This window comes from Hyla sarda, assembly GCF_029499605.1.
Source record: "Hyla sarda isolate aHylSar1 chromosome 1 unlocalized genomic scaffold, aHylSar1.hap1 SUPER_1_unloc_9, whole genome shotgun sequence".
Lineage (NCBI taxonomy): Eukaryota > Metazoa > Chordata > Amphibia > Anura > Hylidae > Hyla > Hyla sarda.
The window spans coordinates 385,322-404,478 of record NW_026607595.1 but is presented as its reverse complement, the minus strand read 5'-3'; the positions used below and the strand labels follow the sequence as shown (position 1 = coordinate 404,478).

Genomic DNA, 19,157 nt, shown 5'->3' with positions numbered 1-19,157 from the left:
ATCAAAATGGAGCCCCTGCACTAATTACTTGGGTTCTGGGGTCTGTAAGGTCCATAGTAGAAACATCAGGTTCTGTCCATAGCAGATACTAAATCATGGCAGCTCTAAGAAACAAGCAGTCATCGTGACATCAGACATGTGATGTCATAGACAGCTGGAGTCCTGACATTCCACTGACAGCCGCCCGAGCCTTCATTCTGTAGATTGTTACAGTGCGATTAGCAACTTCTATTTCTTCTTCTTGACTGAGATGGAGCTAAAAGGTTTGGGGTTCGTCCCCCTTCTGTTGGCGTTTTGGTGTGCGGCCTGGCTTGCCACCAGCTACATCGTGACGGTCGTCCTCGGCCATGCCGCCTCGCCACTGATGCACATCAGGTAAGATAAACAAGCACAAGATTCTTATTTCATGGGTTGGGAGTGAGGAAATATCCACAATAACATTGGTTTCTTTTCCTTCACAGTGACGTGGGAAATTTCTTTCCCGAAAACATATTATTGAGAATTGGTTTCATAGGGACATCCATTGGCACTTTGGTACTAACCTTTCTTATTTATAAGTATATGGTTATGCATACTGAAGAGTTCAGGGGTCATCAGGTCCTGATCCAGAGGATCCTGCTGGCCATTGTGTGGGCCTCCTGTTTTGGTACAGCTGTTATGCATGTATTGTCCCCCGAAGAATATCCCAGGATACACTTTGTCAGCACGATAATTTCCATTACATGTGAAGCCTTATACTACCTTGGGCAGTCCATCCAGATGTATAAATTACCAGGAGCAAACAAAGTCATCCACCATAGTAGATGCACCTGCTGTGGCCTGACTTTTACCTGCGCAATTTTCTACTTTGGATATAAAACATTACAGGAATTATTCTATGATGATGAAGACTGGGACGAGATCCGTGAAATCACCACCATAATCATCGAGTGGGTGATGCTTCTACTGATCCTGATAAACACCGTGACCTATTATTCCACCATGCAGAGGTTAATGTTAACCGTCTCCAGGAAAAGCTGCAAACTCTCTCTTAGAGTAAGAATTGATGACTTCGGGGTGTAGACCACCACGTGGGCCATCAAGTGGACTTCTGGGAGAGATACTGCACAGGACACGGAAAAACCATAAAAAAAATAATATGAGCTGGTAATATTACCTATACAAAAAAATAATATGAGCTGGTGATATTACCTATACAAAAAAATAAAAAACATGAAAGAAAAATATTGGTGTGTGACGTGTAATACCTACCGTATATACTCGAGTATAAGCCGAGTTTTTCAGCACCATTTTTCTTGCTGAAAACGCCCCCCTCGGCTTATACTCGAGTGATCTCTCCGCCTGTCAATCCCTTCTCAGTGGTCTTCAACCTGCGGACCTCCAGATGTTGCAAAACTACAACTCCCAGCATGCCCGGACAGCCATCGGCTGTCTGGGTATGCTGGGTGTTGTAGTTTTGAAACCTCTGGAGGTCCGCAGGTTGAAGACCACTTCGGCCTTCGTCATCATCCAGCCCCCTCCATTTGTTTTGTACTCACCTCCCCTCGGTGGGAAGGGTTAGCTGGTTCGGGCCCTCTATGGTGCAGGGACCATCCGGTGGGGAGGGTTAGTCGTTGCGGGCTGTCCATTTTCACCAGGGGGCCCTCTTTTCCACGCTTCGGGTCCGGTCACGGACTAGTGACGTTGCCTTGATGACGACGCACAGGGACGTTCATGCACAATGTCCCTGTGCATCGTCGTCAGGGCAACGTCACTAGGACCAGCTCACCCTAACTTCCTGCCGAGGGGAGGCGAGTACAAAACAAAAAGGTGGGGGGGGGGGGGGGGCTGGATGATGACGAAGGCCGCAGTGGTCTTCTACCTGCGGACCTCCAGAGGTTTCAAAACTACAAATCCCAGCATGCCCGGACAGCCGATGGCTGTCTGGGCATGCTGGGAGTTGTAGTTTTGCAACATCTGGAGGCCCGTCGGTTGAAGACCACTGATGAAGGGATTGACAGGCGGTGATGATGAAGGGGGGGGGGGGAATGATGATGAAGGGGAGGGGGATTATGAAGAAGGCCGCAGTGGTCTTCAACCTGCGGACCTCCAGAGGTTTCAAAACTACAACTCCCAGCATACCCAGACAGCCGATGGCTGTCCGGGCATGCTGGGAGTTGTAGTTTTGCAACATCTGGAGGTCCGCAGGTTGAAGACCACTAATGAAGGGATTGACAGGCGGTGATGATGCAGGGGGTGGGATGATGACGGGGGTCTGGATGATTACATGGGGGGTTGATGTATTTCCCACCCTAGGTTTACAGTCGGGTCAATAACTTTTCCTGGGTTTTTGGGGTGAAATTAGGGGCCTCGGCTTATATTCGGGTCGGGTTAGAAAACCAGAATCAAATTCATCAGATTCTTTTCATTTGACCGAATGGAATGTTCTTCTTCCATTGTTTCCGATGGCAACTGTTAAAGTCGAGGTAGCTGTTTGCATCCACCTTCTCAAAATAGGTGTCAGTATGCGAACAGCCATCCTGAATATAGATATTTAAATCCAGGAACTCAAATTTTTGGGGGGACTGATGCAGCGCTGCCTTTGGCAATCTCTGGCTCTGCCATAGCGCTTTTTTTGAAGGGGCGTGTCGGCTGCCGCTTCGTCTGGTGGTCAACACGCGCTATCTGGCCAGCGAGCCAGGGCCCCATACAGGAGATCGCGGGGGCCCACCAGCGGTCGGACCCCCGCAATCTGAAACCTTTCCCCTATCCTTGGGTTTTTCAGCACTGGACTACTCCTTTAATGGCCTCCAAAATGAAGTTCCTCTGATGTATGGGCATCAAGGGATCTTCCACTAAAAAAGATGACACAGCTTCCACTCCTCTGTCATGTGGTATATTGCTATATAATGAAGAAACATCTAGTGTTGCCCACATATAGTCCTCTTCCCGTATGATATCTCTCTATAGGGTTAATAAATGCCCTTTATCTCTGAGGTTTGCTGGTAAAGACACCGCACATTTCTGTAACTGATGGTCTATATATTCAGATAAACATCAGGCAACTATCGGACAACAAGGGGATTTTTTTTCCGGTCTTTATGTACCTTAGGTAGAAAATAAAAATAAGGTACATTTGGGTTGGTTTTAAATATATATCATGTTTTTCCCTCTTAAAGGGGTACTACGCACCTAGACATCTTATCCCCTCTCCAAAGGACCCCCGTGATCTCGGTTGCGGCACCCTGCTGTCAGCAAACTTGCTCTGTGCGTAATGACGGGTGATACAGGGGCCAGAACATCGGCATAGCCATTGACTGTCCTGGCACGCTGGGAGTTTTGCAACAGCTGGAGACACCCTATTTGGGAAGCACTGCCGTAGGGTAATTTGTTGGTGGATGCAAATCCCTAATTTAGGCCTCAAATGTGCATGGTGCTCTTTCCCTTTGGAGCCCTCTCATATTTCAAGTTATGGGTTACACATTTTTTCTCTCTTCTTTTACCCCTTAGGGAAAGGTAAATTTGGGGTCTACACCAGCATGTTAGTGTAAACAAATTTAATATTTTACACTAACATGCTGGTGTTGCCCCATACTTTTAATTTTCACAAGAGGTAAAAGGAAAAAAAAATTGTATATTTTGACGCAAAGTGCTCTGCAGGCGCATAACATGGCTCAGAAGGGAGAGTGTACCATATACATTTGAGGCCTAAAGTCACAGCAGTTCTGACATAAACATAAAAAAACACCCACATGTGACCCTATTTTGAAAACTACATCCCTCACGTAAAGTAACAAGGGGTATAGTGAGCCTTAACATCCCACAGGTGTTTGACAAATTGGAGGTGAAAATTAAAAAAATTTAAAATTTTTTTACTAAAATGCAGATGTTACCCCAATTTTATCATTTTCCCAAGGGGTAATAGGAGAAAAAGCCCCACAAAATTTGTAACCCCATTTCTTCTGAGTCAGAAAATACCCCACATGTGGATGTAAAGTGCTCTGCGGGTGAACTACAGGGCTCAGAAGAGATGGAGCGCCATTGGGCTTTTGGAGAGAGAATCTGTCTGAAATTGAAGGTCATGTGCGTTTAGGCCTCCATGGTGCCGGAACAGTGACCCCCCCCCCCCCACATCTGACCCCATTTTGGAAACTACACCCCTAATAAGAGGTGCAATGAGCATTTACACCTCACAGGTATCTGATAGATTTTTTGAGCAGTGGTCTGTGAAAATGAAGAATGAAAATTTTTCATTTGTACAGCCCACTGTTCCAAAGATCTGTCAAGTGCCAGTGGGGTTTAACCCCTTAAGGAACCAGCCCGTTTTCACCTTAAGGACGCAGCCATTTTTTGCACATCTGACCACTGTAACTTTAAGGCTAGGTTCACACTACGGATTCTCTGGGAAGAATTTCTGCTGGAGATTTAGACACTAAGGCACTAAGACCGCACAGACTGCATTGCCGTCACCATAGATGGCAATGCATTTTTGGGTGGATCTTTTGGGAGATCTGCTCAAAAATGCATTGACATCTATGGGGACGACAATGTAGTCTGCGGGGTCCTAGTGCTGCCATCTTGATCTCCGGCAGAAATTCTGCCCAGAAATTCCACAGTGTGAACCCAGCCTAAGCATTAATAACTCTGGGATGTTTTTACTTTTCATTCTGATTCCGAGATAGTTTTTTTGTGACATATTCTACTTCATGTTAGTGGTAAATTTTTGTCGATACTTGCATCATTTCTTGGTGAAAAATTTAAAAATTTGATGAAAAAATTTTAAATTTAGCATTTTTCCAACTTTGAAGCTCTCTGCTTGTAACGAAAACAGGCATTCCAAATAAATTATACCGTATTTATCGGGGTATACCACGCACCGCTTCTCTCCCCCTGCCTTTTCTGGGGTCTAGAGCCCTGCTGCCGACCTTCTCTCCCCCTGGCTATCGACGCCGCTGCCCGTTCTGTCCCCCTGACTATCGGTACCGGCGCCCCATTGCCGGCGCCGATAGCCAGGGTGAAAGAAGCAGCGCCGACAGCCAGGGGGAGAGAAGGGGCAGCGGCACCCATTGCCGGCGCCGCTGCCCCGTTGCCTCCCCCCATCCCTGGTGGCATAATTACCTGGGTCGGGTCCGCGCTGCTGCAGGCCTCTGGCGTGCGTCCCCTGCGTCGTTGCTATGCATGGTGCGGCGCACTGACGTCATGCGCCGCGCCTTGCAGCGCATAGCAACGACGAAGGGTACGCACGCCGGAGGCCTGCAGCAGCGCGGACCCGACCCAGGTTATTATGCCCCGGGGATGGGGGGAGGCAACGGGGCAGCGGCGCCGGCAATGGGTGCCGCTGCCCTTTCTCTCCCCCTGGCTACCGGCGCCGGTACCGATAGTCAGGGGGACAGAACGGGCAGAGGCGCCGATAGCCAGGGGGTGAGAAGGGCCGGCAGCAGGGCTCTAGACCCCAGGGAAGGCAGGGGGAGGGAAGCGGGCAGCGACTGCCTCTCTTCCCCTGCCTTTCCTGGGGCGGTATCGGCGTATAACACGCACATAGACTTTAGGCTAAAAATTTTAGCCTAAAAAGTGCGTGTTATACGCCGATAAATACAGTATATTGATTCACAAATACAATATGTCTACTTTATATTTTCATCATAAAGTTGACATGTTTTTACTTTTAGAAGACATCAGAGGCTTCAAAGTTCAGCAGCAATTTTCCAATTTTTCAAAAAATTTTCAAAATCGGAATTTTTCAGGGACCAGTTCAGTTTTGAAGTGGATTTGAAGGGCCTTCATATTAGAAATACCACATAAATGAGCCCATTATAAAAACTGCACCCCTCAAAGTATTCAAAATGACATTCAGTAAGTGTGTTAACCCTTTAGGTGTTTCACAGGAATAGCAGCAAAGTGAAGGAGGAAATTCAAAATCTCCATTTTTTACACTCGCATGTTCTTGTAGACCCAGTTTTTGAATTTTTACAAGGGGTAATAGGAAAAAAAGCCCCCCAAAATTTGTAACCCAATTTCTCTCGAGTAAGGAAATACCTCATATGTGTATGTCAAGTGTTCAGCGGGCGCAGTAGAGGGCTCAGAAGGGAAGGAACAACAATGGGATTTTGGAGAGTGAATTTTGCTGGAATGGTTTTTGGGGGGCATGTCGCCCCTATGGTGCCAGAACAGCAGAAAACCCCCAAATGGCATACCTTTTTGGAAACTACACCTCTCAAGGCACGTAACAAGGGGTCCTGTTAGCCTTAACACTAGAGATGAGCGAATCGAAGTTGACGAACCCGAATTTGTTACGAATTTAATGAAAAATTCGTTTCACAACGAATACGAATATCGCCGCGATTCCATCGCACGAATCGCTTCATTAAACTCCATTTTACAGCGTTCCAGGCTATTGGAGAGCTAAGATGGCGGATCCACATGTGAGTACATGGGGCAGGGGATTATGGGAGGGCGGGAATGAAGGTAGGCGGTCTGACCCTGAACCACATGTGAGATGCAGCCTATCAGTGTTCACTGACCCCTGTGATGTCACAGGCCCTATATAATCGGTGGCCATCTTGCCTCTCTTCATTTCATCTATGCACTCAGATGGAGAGGACGGGACTGCGTGTGTGTGAATAGCTCATACCACAGCGTTACACTGCAACTGCTAGTCACATCAGCATTAGGGAAAGGCAGGAGTGCAGAGTGCTGTGCTGTTACTCTGAGAAGGATCATTGATTGCTAAACCTCCTATTCACGTTATAGAGCATTGCAGCAGAGAGAGGCAGATAGCTGTCAGCTGCCTCATACAGATCTCCAAGCTGCCTGAACTTTATCATCCATCTTATCTCCTCATTTTTCAGCTCTATTGAGTATTTATTCTCCACAAATCTTCTGCTGCTCAGAATTGTGTGACAGAGTGCAATTTAGGGTTTAATCCCTGGATTTTTTTTTTTTTTTGTGGTTCTGCACTGTTGGGTCCTGCTGCTGTTCAGAAATAAGTCATATTAGTGTGGACTTTAGTGCCTTTTTACCATTTTTCACCTGTTACTCTGTCTCTGTGCTAAATTCAGTGTTATACCACACGTTATACACCTGCCGGTGTATTAAAGAAAAAAAAGGTTTTCCTGCGTAAAAATACGCTTAACCCCTTAAGGACCGGGGCTTTTTCCGTTTTTTCATTTTCAATTTTTCCTCTTTAACTTTAAAATATCATAACTCTTTAAAATTTTCACCTATAATTCTATATGATGACTTATTTTTTTGCATCACTAATTCTACTTTGTAATGACATTAGTCATTTTACCCAAAAATCTACGGTGAAACGGGAAAAAAAAATATGTGCAACAAAATTTATGAAAAACACTATTTTGTAAGTTTTGGGGGCTTCTGTTTTTACGCAGTACATTTATGGGCAAAAATGACACCTTATCTTTATTCTGTAGGTCCATACGGTTAAAATAATACCCTACTTATATAGTTTGATTTTGTGTTACTTCAGAAAAAAATCATGAATACTTGCAGGAAAATTTATACGTTTAAAATTGTCATTTTTTGATCCCTATAACTTTTTTATTTTTCTGTGTTCAGGACGCTATGAGGGCTAATTTTTTTTTGCGCTGTGATCTGAAGTTTTTAGCGGTACCATTTTTGCTCTGATCAGACTTTTTGATCACTTTTTATTCACTTTTTTTGTGGTATAAAAAGTGATCAAAAATGCAATATTTTGGACTTTGGAATTTTTTTGCGCGTACGCCATTGAATGTGTGGTTTAAAAAGTGGTATATTTTTATAGTTCGGAAATTTCCGCACGCCATGATACCACATATGTGTATTTTTATTTTTATTTACACTGTTTTATTTTGTTACTAGGAAATGCCGGTTGATTCAAACTTTTAATTCAGAAGGGAATACCTGAAAGGGTTAACTATTTTTTTACACTTTTTTTTTGCAAGCTGATAGGTGCCATAGAGATCAACTTGCAATGGCTGATTTAATTCACAGACTGCTGCCTTACCGTTGCAAGGCAACAATCAGTGAAATCGGTGATTGATTACTCAAGCCTGGATCTCAGGCTTGAAGCATTCAATCAGCGATCAGACTGTAGGAAAGAAGGTAAGAGACCTTCCTCCTGTAGTACAGCTGTTCGGGATGCTGCGATTATACTGCGGCTATCCAGAACAGCTCCCTGAGCTAGCCGGGCATCTTCACTTTCGTTTTTAGCCGCGCTATTAGCGGCGGGTCCCGGCTTCACTATGACGCCGGGCCCGCCGCGATATGATGCGGGGTTACCGTGTAACCCCGCGTTATATCGCAGGACCGGGACACTTGACGTAGCGGTACGTCATGTGTCCTTAAGGAGTTAACAGTGGCCTTATCATTGCAAAGGGCCTAAATTCAAGCAAATAGCGTACCATATACCACCTTTTTTTCTGTCTCTCTGCTAACTTCAGTGTTATACCACAAGTTATACACCTGATGGAGTTTTAAAGAAAAAAAAGTTTTTCCTCAGTACAAATACGCTTTTTCAATGGCCTTATCATTGCAAAGGGCCTACATACAAGCAGATAGCGTACCATAAACCACCTTTTTTTCTGTTTCTGTGCTAAATTCAGTGTTATACCACACGTTATACACCTGCCGGTGTATTAAAGAAAAAAAAAAAGGTTATCCTGAGTACAAATACACTTAACAGTGGCCTTATCATTGCATAGGGCCTAAATACAAGCAGATAGCGTACCATATACCACCTTTTTTTCTGTCTCTGTGCTAAATTCAGTGCTATTCCACACATTAGTATACACTGGCTGGTGTATACAACAATTTTTTTTCTGCGTATAAATATGCTTAACAGTGCGCTCATCATTGCAAAGGGCATACATAGAACCAAGGAGTGTACTATTTAGTAACTGTTATTCTGTCTAGGGCCTATATACTTTGAAAGGACAGCCGTAAGTAATCGCCTGCTGCTGTTCTATACCCTCATAAACGCACTAAGTATGTCAGGCAGGGAAGTGCCAGGACGTGCACAGAGAAGGGGCAGAGGCCTACATACGTCAGGCAGAGTTGGCAGCAGACTTGGGGCGAGTGGCAGCAGGAGTCGCAGCAATAGGCCTGAGCTCCCGTTAACACCCAGCGGTCGTGTCGTCGATCCATCTCTCCTCGTCAATTGGTTTGCACACTCATCCCCATCATCACAAGCGACATCTGACAACCCCAGTTAAGAGTCAGTGGGTTCCTCAGACACAACCCTCAGTTGGCATGGCCCGGGAGCAGTCCCTGTAATCCCATTGCCTTTGTCCTATGCTGTTCCCTCTCCCAAAGAAGTATCTCATGCTTTGGGTTCAGCTCCACTATTTAGTGAGGATGATGTAATAGAGGACAGTCAGCATCTAATGGGCAGCCAAGAATGTGAGGAGACATGCGTCCCTTGCTCCGCAAGGCGGGCAAGTAGTGATGAGGAGAGTGATGTGGGAGGCGGTGTTTCAATTGTTCAGGGTCCTGAGGCAGACACTGTTGTGGAACACGAGGAGGACATCAGTGACGTGCACACATCTTTTGATGATCATGAAGCCGATCGCAATTGGGAGCCGGGTGCAGAAGCCGGGGCTTCATCATCATCAGTAGAAGAGATTTGCTCTTTGTCTATGAGGCAGCAAGGCGGTAGCACGGTTGGCAATCAGCGTGGTGGTGGCAGTAGTGGAAATTCAGGAGCCAAACGTGCCAGGGGGAGACCACCTGCTTCGCGGCAAGCTACCATCCAGGGAGGTAGTGGAACAGGGGTTCCTGGAGACGGCGCCAATAGCAGTGAAATAGTGCGAACTGCGGGTGGGAAAATCAGCTACTCTGCGGTGTGGTTGTTCTTCATAAAGAATCCGGAGGACCTTAGCGTAGTCACATGCAAAATCTGTGGGCAGAAAGTGAAGCGTGGCCAGGGTCCCAATCTCGGCACCACGGCCCTGCATCAACAAATGATTCGCCACCATAAAGCGGCCTGGGATAACCGTGGCTCTGAGGTAGTGGTCCAGCCTGCCTCATCACCCAGTGGCCATCCGCTCCCTCCGTCATCCAGCCAAGGCTCCACCACCTCAGCCGAAGGGAGCATTGTGTCAAACCCTCCTTCTTGCGCTCCTGCTTCATCCGCTCGTAGTCAGCCATTCCGCCAACAATCGATCGGCGAAGCCATGTCCAGGAGACAACAGTATGCGCCCACTCATCCAACGGCGCAGAAGTTGAATGTGCTCCTGTCCAAGTTGCTGGTGTTGCAGTCCCTCCCTTTCCAACTGGTGGACTCTGCAGCTTTCAGGGAATTGATGGCTTGTGCCGAGCCGCGGTGGAGAGTCCCAAGCCGTCATTTCTTTGCGAAGAAGGCAGTACCAGCCCTGCATAAGTTTGTACAAGAGAAGGTGGGCCAGTCCTTGAGCCTGTCAGTGTGTTCAAAAGTGCACGGCCCACTGGGTAAATGTTGTTCCTGCACAGCCACAACAGGAACTTGGACAGGTCACACTGCTTCCTCCTCCACGCTCTGGCTCCCAGGCAGTTGGTCCTTTTACAGTGTGCACCTCCTCCTCCTCCCCGTGTCCTCGGCCTCCACTGCACGTCCAAATCTTGGTGGCCCTTCATCATACCACGTGTGTAGGGCACAGCGGTGTCAAGTCGTCCTTCACATGGTTTGCCTTGGCACACAGGGGAGGAACTGCTAAAGTTCATTAGGGAAGAAATCCGAGTATGGCTTACTCCACGAAAACTGGAAATGGGAACCATGGTGACCGACAATGGGAAGAACATTGTGGCCGTGCTGCGACAAGGAAGTGTGAACCATTCGCCCTGCATGGCACACGTGTTGAATCTGGTTGTCAAGAAGTTCATCAAGTCTTCACCCCATTTGCAAGACGTCCTGACAATGGCAAGGAAACTGTGCATGCACTTCAGCCACTCGTACACCTCCAAGCACACTTCGCTTGAGCTGCAGCGTCAGAACGGTATCCCACAACATAGTTTCATTTGTGACATTGCCACACTTTGGAATTCCACCCTCCATATGTTGGACAGACTATACGAACAAAGAAAAGCCATCACAGATTTTTTGATGATACAAGCAGATAGGAGTACTCCCCTGTGTAACTTCAATGTGAACGAGTGGCAGCTCATACGTGACACCTGCCGTTTGCTGAGGCCCTTTGAGGAAGCCACATTTTTGTTAGTCGCTCGAATTACGCCATGAATGACGTAATTACACTCCTACATTTACTCCCAAAAATTATTGAAAACATAGCTGGTCACGGCAATGGAGACATTTCGCCTACATCAGAAGGCTACATGAGTCCTGTGGGGAATAAACTGGAGGAGGATGATGTGGGGCAGAGCGGAGCACAGTTTACGGTGGATGAGATGGCCGGTGTTTCTGGTCATTGGACAGGAGAGGAGGAGCAGGAGCAGCCAGAGGAGCTGGAGGGTTATTACGAGGGAGGCGAGACAGAGAACCCAGACACACCGTGGCAGTATGCAGTGGAGATGGAGGCAGATAGTCCCAGCGAGTCACAAATGGCACGATACATGCTGAGTTGCTTGCGTAGTGACCCCCAATTTGTCACAATTCGTCAGCGCGATGACTTCTGGATCTCCAACTTACTAGACCCTCGCTACCGGCCCAGAATGGGGGCCTTTTTTACACCCATTGAGAGGGAGGACAAACTGACCTACTTCAAGGAGCTTCTACGTAGTCGGTTGGCCGATGCCTATCGGCCACATGGTCCATCCACTCGCAGGTCTGACTCGGGGGGCCCTCTGCGCTCACCTTCCACTGGCACGGTTGCTGGGGAGGGGAGGGGTGGCAGGAGCAGTACCGGCTCAATCAGCAACAGCCTGAGTCTACAGTCGCTGATGAGTAGCTTCCTTCAGCCGCATAGTGAAGCTACTCATCAGCAGCAGGTGGACATGGAGCAGGACCTGAACCAGTAGGTGGTGGCTTACCTCGACATGACCCTGCCAACAACCGTTGAAGATCCGCTGGACTACTGGGCAGCCAAACTCGATTTATGGCCGCAACTAGCGGAATTTGCCCTGGAAAAGCTGTCCTGCCCGGCCAGTAGTGTGCCATCAGAGCAGGTGTTTAGTGTGGCTGGAGCCATAGTCACCCCAAGGCGAACTCGTGCCTGTGTGAATGTATCCTAAAACACTACACTAACAAATAATAAAAAGTAAAACACTACACATACACCCCCTTACACGTCGCCCCCCCCCCCCCAATAAAAATGAAAAACGTCTCATAGGGCAGTGTTTCCTAAACAGCGCCTCCAGCTTTTGCAAAACCACAACTCCCAGTGTTGCCGGACAGCCATAGACTGTCCTGACAGGCTGGGAGTCTTGCAACAGCTGGAGGCACCCTGTTTGGGAAACACTGCTGTAGGGTTTTGGTGGAGACAAGCCCCATCCTTGTAACCGGGTCCACCCCTACTGCAAATTCCTTATTCAGGCCTCAAATGCGCATGGCGCTCTCTCACTTCAGAGCCCTGTCGTATTTCAAGGCAACAGTTTAGGGCCACATATGGGTTATCTCTGTACTCGGGAGAAATTGCGTTTCAAATTTTGCGGGGGATTTTTCTCCCATTACCCTTTGTACAAATGGTAAATTTGGGGAAAAACTGCACTTTAGTGAAATATTTTTTTTTCATTTACACATCCGAATTTAACGAAAAGTTTAAGGCTCACTGGACCCCTTGTTACGTGCCTTGAGGGGTGTAGTTTCCAAAATTGTATGCCATGTGTTTGTTTTTTTGCTGTTCTGGCACCATAGGGGCTTCCTAAATGTGATATGCCCCCAAAAACCATTTTTTTTTTCATTTACACATCCGAATTTAACGAAAAGTCGTCAAACACCTGTGGGGTGTTAAGGCTCACTGGACCCCTTGTTACGTGCCTTGAGGGGTGTAGTTTCCAAAATAGTATGCCATGTTTTTTTTTTGCTGTTCTGGCACCATAGGGGCTTCCTAAATGTGACATGCCCCCAAAAACCATTTCAGCAAAATTCACTCTCCAAAATCCCATTGTCGCTCCTTCCCTTCTGAGCCCTCTACTGCGCCCGCTGAACACTTGCCATACACATTTGAGGTACTTCCATACTCGAGAGAAATTGGGTTACAAATTTTGTGTGGCTTTTTCTCCTATTACCCCTTGTAAAATTTCAAAAACTGGGTCTACAAGAACATGCGAGTGTAAAAAATGAATATTTTGAATTTCCTCCTTCACTTTGCTGCTATTCCTGAGAAACACCTAAAGGGTTAACAAACTTACTGAATGTCATTTTGAATACTTTGAGGGGTGCAGTTTTTATAATGGGGTAATTTATGGGGTATTTCTAATATGAAGGGCCTTCAAATCCACTTCAAAACTGAACTGGCCCCTGAAAAATTCCGATTTTGAAAATTTTGTGAAAAATTGGAAAATTGCTTCTGAACTTTTAATTCCTATGATGTTTTCCAAAAGTAAAAACATGTCAACTTTATGATGCAAATATATAGTAGGCATATTGTATTTGTAAATAAATATATAATTTATTTGGAATGTCTGATTTCCTTACAAGCAGAGAGCTTCAAAGTTAGAAAAATGCAAAATTTTCAATTTTTTCATCGAATTTTGGAATTTTTCACCAAGAAATGATTCAAGAATCGACAAAAATGTATCACTAACATAAAGTAGAATATGCCACGAAAAAACTATCTCGGAATCAGAATGAAAAGTAAAAGCATCCCAGAGTTATTAACGCTTAAAGTGATAGTGATGAGAATTGCAAAAAATGCTCCCGTCCTTAGGGTTATAATGGGCTCCGTCCCCAAGGAGTTAAGAGGGAAAAACATGATATATATTTAACCCCAACCTAAATGTACCTTATGTTTATTTTCTACCTAAGGTACATAAAGACCGAAAAAAAATACATTAGAGGAACTTCATTTTGGAGGCAATTAAAGGAGTAGTCCAGTGCTGAAAAACATCCCCTATCCCAAGGGTAGGGGATAAGTTTCAGATTGCGGGGGAGGGGTCTGACCGCTGGGGGGCCCCCGCGATCTCCTGTACGGGGCCCTGGCTCGCTGGCCAGATAGCGCGTGTTGACCACCAGACGAAGCGGCAGCCGACACGCCCCTTCAAAAAAAGCGCTATGGCAGAGCCAGAGATTCCCAAAGGCAGAGCTGCATCAGTCCCCCAAAACATTTGAGTTCCTGGATTTAAATATCTATATTCCGGATGGCTGTCTGCATACTGACACCTATTTTAAGGAACTACTTCGACTTTAACAGTTGCCATCGGAAACAATGGAAGAAGAACATTCCATTCGGTCAAATGAAAAGAATCCGGAGGAATTGTTCTTCCACACAAAAATGCCATCAACAACTAGATAACCTGGAGAATCGTTTTAAACAAAAAGTGTATCCCAAACCCCTTATACAAGGAGCACGCCAGAGAGTGGACGAATTAGAACAAAGTGCTTGCTTGGAAAATAATAAACAGGGTAATGCAGAGGGAGGTTATAATGATTCTGGTTTTCTAACTACCGTATATACTCGAGTAAAAGCCGACCCGAATATAAGCCGAGGCCCGTAATTTGACCCCCCCCCCCCAAAAAAAAATAAGTTATTGACTCGACTATAAGCCTAGGGTGGGAAATACATCATCCCCCCATGTAATCATCCAGACCCCCGTCATTATCCCCCCCCCCCTTCATCATTACCACCTGTCGATCCTTTCATCAGTGGTTTTCAACCTGCGGACCTCTAGATGTTGCAAAACTACAACCCCCAGCATGCCCGGACAGCCATCGGCTCTCTGGGCATGCTGGGAGTTGTAGTTTTGAAACCTCTGGAGGTCCGCAGGTTGAAGACAACTGCGACCTTCATCATCATCCCCCCCCTTAATCATCATCCCCCTACCTTTCTTCATCACCGCCTGTCAATACCTTCATCAGTGGTCTTCAACCTGCGGACCTCCAGATGTTGCAGAACCACAACTCCCAGCATACCCGGACAGCTATTGGCTGACCGGACATGCTGGGAGTTGTAGTTTTGAAACCTCTGGAGGTCCGCAGGTTGAAGACCACTGTGGCCTTTTTGTTTTGTACTCACCTCCCCTTGGCAGGAAGTTAGGGTGAGCTGGTCCTAGTGATGTTGCCTTGACGACGACGCACAGGGACGTTGCGCATGAAGAGGGCCCTCGGGTGAAAATGGACAGCCCGGAACGAGTATCCCTCCCCACCGGATGGTCCCTGCAGCATAGATGGCCCGGACCAGCTCACCCTAACTTCCCGCCGTGGGGGGGTGAGTACAAAACAAAAGAGGGGGGGGGGGGGCCTGGATGATGTTGCAAAACTAGATGTTGCAAAACTACAACCCCCAGCATGCCCGGACAGCCATCGGCTGTCTGGGCATGCTGGGAGTTGTAGTTTTACAACATCTGGCGGTCCGCAGGTTGAAGACCACTGAAAAGGGATTGACAGGCGGAGAGATCACTCGAGTATAAGCCGAGGGGGGCGTTTTCAGCACGAAAAATGGTGCTGAAAAACTCGGCTTATACTCGAGTATATACGGTAGGTATTACACATCACACACTAATATTTTTTTTTAATTTTTTAAATTTTTTTTGTATAGGTAATATTACCAGCTCATATTATTTTTTTTATGGTTTTCCCGTGTCCTGTGCAGTATCTCTCCCAGAAGTCCACTTGATGGCCCACGTGGTGGTCTACACCCCGAAGTCATCAATTCTTACTCTAAGAGAGAGTTTGCAGCTGTTCCTGGAGACGGTTAACATTAACCTCTGCATGGTGGAATAATAGGTCACGATGTTTATCAGGATCAGTAGAAGCATCACCCACTCGATGATTATGGTGGTGATTTCACGGATCTCGTCCCAGTCTTCATCATCATAGAATAATTCCTGTAATGTTTTATATCCAAAGTAGAAAATTGCGCAGGTAAAAGTCAGGCCACAGCAGGTGCATCTACTATGGCGGATGACTTTGTTTGCTCCTGGTAATTTATACATCTGGATGGACTGCCCAAGGTAGTATAAGGCTTCACATGTAATGGAAATTATCGTGCTGACAAAGTGTATCCTGGGATATTCTTCGGGGGACAATACATGCATGACAGCTGTACCAAAACAGGAGGCCCACACAATGGCCAGCAGGATCCTCTGGATCAGGACCTGATGACCCCTGAACTCTTCAGTATGCATAACCATATACTTATAAATAAGAAAGGTTAGTACCAAAGTGCCAATGGATGTCCCTATGAAACCAATTCTCAATAATATGCTTTCGGGAAAGAAATTTCCCACGTCACTGTGAAGGAAAAGAAACCAATGTTATTGTGGATATTTCCTCACTCCCAACCCATGAAATAAGAATCTTGTGCTTGTTTATCTTACCTGATGTGCATCAGTGGCGAGGCGGCATGGCCGAGGACGACCGTCACGATGTAGCTGGTGGCAAGCCAGGCCGCACACCAAAACGCCAACAGAAGGGGGACGAACCCCAAACCTTTTAGCTCCATCTCAGTCAAGAAGAAGAAATAGAAGTTGCTAATCGCACTGTAACAATCTACAGAATGAAGGCTCGGGCGGCTGTCAGTGGAATGTCAGGACTCCAGCTGTCTATGACATCACATGTCTGATGTCACGATGACTGCTTGTTTCTTAGAGCTGCCATGATTTAGTATCTGCTATGGACATAACCTGATGTTTCTACTATGGACCTTACAGACCCCAGAACCCAAGTAATTAGGGCAGGGGCTCCATTTTGATCATCTCATATTTCACATTATTTGAGTTCCAGGGCTCGGATACATTTGCACCCTCTATAGCAGTGGTCTCTAAGCTGTGAACCCCCAACCGCTGCAAAACCACAACTCCCAGCATGCCCGGACAGCACCTTTGCATAAGGAAATAGCCTAATTAAACTTTTCTTATATATAGACTCCCCGACATCTCCAAGGATAAGCATCTAAGGGTCTCGTTCGATCTTAATGTTATACCTTTTTTCAATAAGATCGATGATTCCAAAATGTATGAATATAGGAATAATTCCATATAAGATACAAAAAGTTAGCATCCTCCATTTCTGGAAAAGTTTCTGAGTTGCCCAAAGCAACCAATCAGATTGCTTCCTTCATTTTTCAGAGGTCTTTTAAAAAATGAAAGAAGCAATCTGATTGGTTGCTATGGGCAACTGCATAACTCTTCCTCTGCACTGGTTTTGATGAATCTCCCCCATAGAGAGAGATTTATCAAAACCTGACCAGAGGAAAAGCTGCTGAGATGCCCATAGCAACCAATCAGATTGCTTCTTTTATTCTTGAAAAAGCCTATGAAAAATTAAAGAAGCGATCTGATTGGTTGCTATGGGCAACTCAGAAACTTTTCCTCTGGACAGGTTTTGGGTTTTGATAAATCTTCCTCTCTGGGGGAGATTCAGCAAAACCAGTGCAGAGGAAGAGTTGTGCTGTTGCCCATAGCAACCAATCAGATTGCTTCTTTCATTTTTGAAAAGGCCTCTGAAAAATGAAGGAAGCAATCTGATTGGTTGCTATGGGCAACTCAGAAACTTTTCCATGAAAGTAAAGTTTAACCACAACCAGGGGCGGATCCAGAGTCTAGTCTCGGGAGGGGCACTATTAGAGAATTTTGTATTGGCGGACGGAAAATAAGGTGTTTCTTAACCCCTTAAGGACGCAACCCTTTTTCACCTTAAGGACTGGGCCCTTTTTCGCAATTCTGACCACCGTCACTTTACGAATTAATAACGCGAAAACACTTTTACCGAATATTCTGATTCTGAGATTGTTTTTTCGTGACATATTCTATTTTATTTTGGTGGTAAATTTTCGGCGTTACTTGCATCCTTTTTTGGTGAAAAATCCCCAAATTTAATGAAAATTTTGAAAATTTTGCATTCTTCTAACTTTGAAGCTCTCTACTTGTAAGGAAAATTGATATTCACAATAAATTTTATTTTTCTTCACAAGTACAATATGTTCACTTTATGTTGGCATTATAAAATGGACATATTTTTGCTTTTTTTTTAAATTAGAGGGCTTCAAAGTAGAGAAGCAATTTTCAAAAGGGACAGATGTTACAGAACTACAACTATTTAAATAAAAACAAAAAAAAAAAAAACGTATAGGGTTCCCCGTATTTTCATTCTCAGCACAATACCATCCAAACAGCAACAGCCTGACGTTACCAGGGTGGGCGGGGACCATTGTTACTGGCCCTCCCCAGCCTAAATAACGCCAGCCTGTTACCGCCTAGGCCCAGGAGCACCATTTTTGACGCTCCGGGCCTGTTGGTACCGGCTCTTCCCGGCACCCCTGTGGCGGTGGGTACCGGGGTAATAATTGGGGGTTAGCGCTAGCTGTTTTTGGGGCTAGCGCTAAGCCCTGGCTTAGTAATGGATTCAGTCAATAAGACCAGCTTCCACTACTAACCCTGAAAATTCATAAAAAAAAACACATTGGAAAAATTATTTTATTTAACCCCTTAAGGACGCAGGACGTAAATGTACGTCCTGGTGAGGTGGTACTTAACGCACCAGGACGTACATTTACGTCCTGTGCATAACTGCGGGCATCGGAGCGATGCCCGTGTCATGCGCGGCTGATCCCGGCTGCTGATCGCAGCTGCTGATCGCAGCCAGGGACCCGCCGGCAATGGCCGACGCCCGCGATCTCACGGGCGTCCGCCATTAACCCCTCAGGTGCCGGGATCAATACAGATCCCGGCATCTGCGGCAGTGCGCGATTTAAATGAACGATCGGATCGCCCGCAGCGCTGCTGCGGGGATCCGATCATTCAGAACGCCGGACGGAGGTCCCCTCTCCTTCCTCCGTCCGGCTCCCGGCGTCTCCTGCTCTGGTCTGTGATCGAGCAGACCAGAGCAGAAGATGACCGATAATACTGATCTGTTCTATGTCCTATACATAGAACAGATCAGTATTAGCAATCATGGTATTGCTATGAATAGTCCCCTATGGGGACTATTCAAGTGTAAAAAAAAATGTAAAAAAATGTAAAAGTAAAAGTAAAAAAAAAGTGAAAAATCCCGTCCCCCAATAAAAAAGTAAAACGTCAGTTTTTTCCTATTTTACCCCCAAAAAGCGTAAAAAACATTTTTTATAGACATATTTGGTATCACCACGTGCGTA

At 46.0% G+C, this 19,157-nt stretch overlaps 1 protein-coding gene and 1 pseudogene across 1 annotated transcript; both read right to left on the bottom strand.

The window, feature by feature from the left end:
- Positions 1 to 19,157, bottom strand: part of LOC130298313 (zinc finger protein 850-like) — a 422,064-nt pseudogene that overhangs the window by 226,845 nt on the left and 176,062 nt on the right.
- On the bottom strand, positions 15,621 to 16,591 carry LOC130298308 (DNA damage-regulated autophagy modulator protein 1-like). Its single transcript, XM_056551241.1, has 2 exons — positions 16,384 to 16,591; positions 15,621 to 16,297 (listed from the first exon to the last, which is right to left on the bottom strand). Exons 1-2 carry the CDS (start codon positions 16,506 to 16,508, stop codon positions 15,697 to 15,699), a joined length of 726 nt encoding a protein of 241 aa, XP_056407216.1. The 5' UTR covers positions 16,509 to 16,591; the 3' UTR covers positions 15,621 to 15,696.

Excerpts from the sequence above, each read along its gene's own strand:
- LOC130298308 (XM_056551241.1), bottom strand. The coding sequence starts at position 16,508 with ATGGAGCTAAAAGGTTTGGGGTTCGTCCCCCTTCTGTTGGCGTTTTGG. Across the intron at positions 16,298-16,383 it reads TCGCCACTGATGCACATCAG|TGACGTGGGAAATTTCTTTC; the intron begins GTAAGATAAACA and ends TTTCCTTCACAG.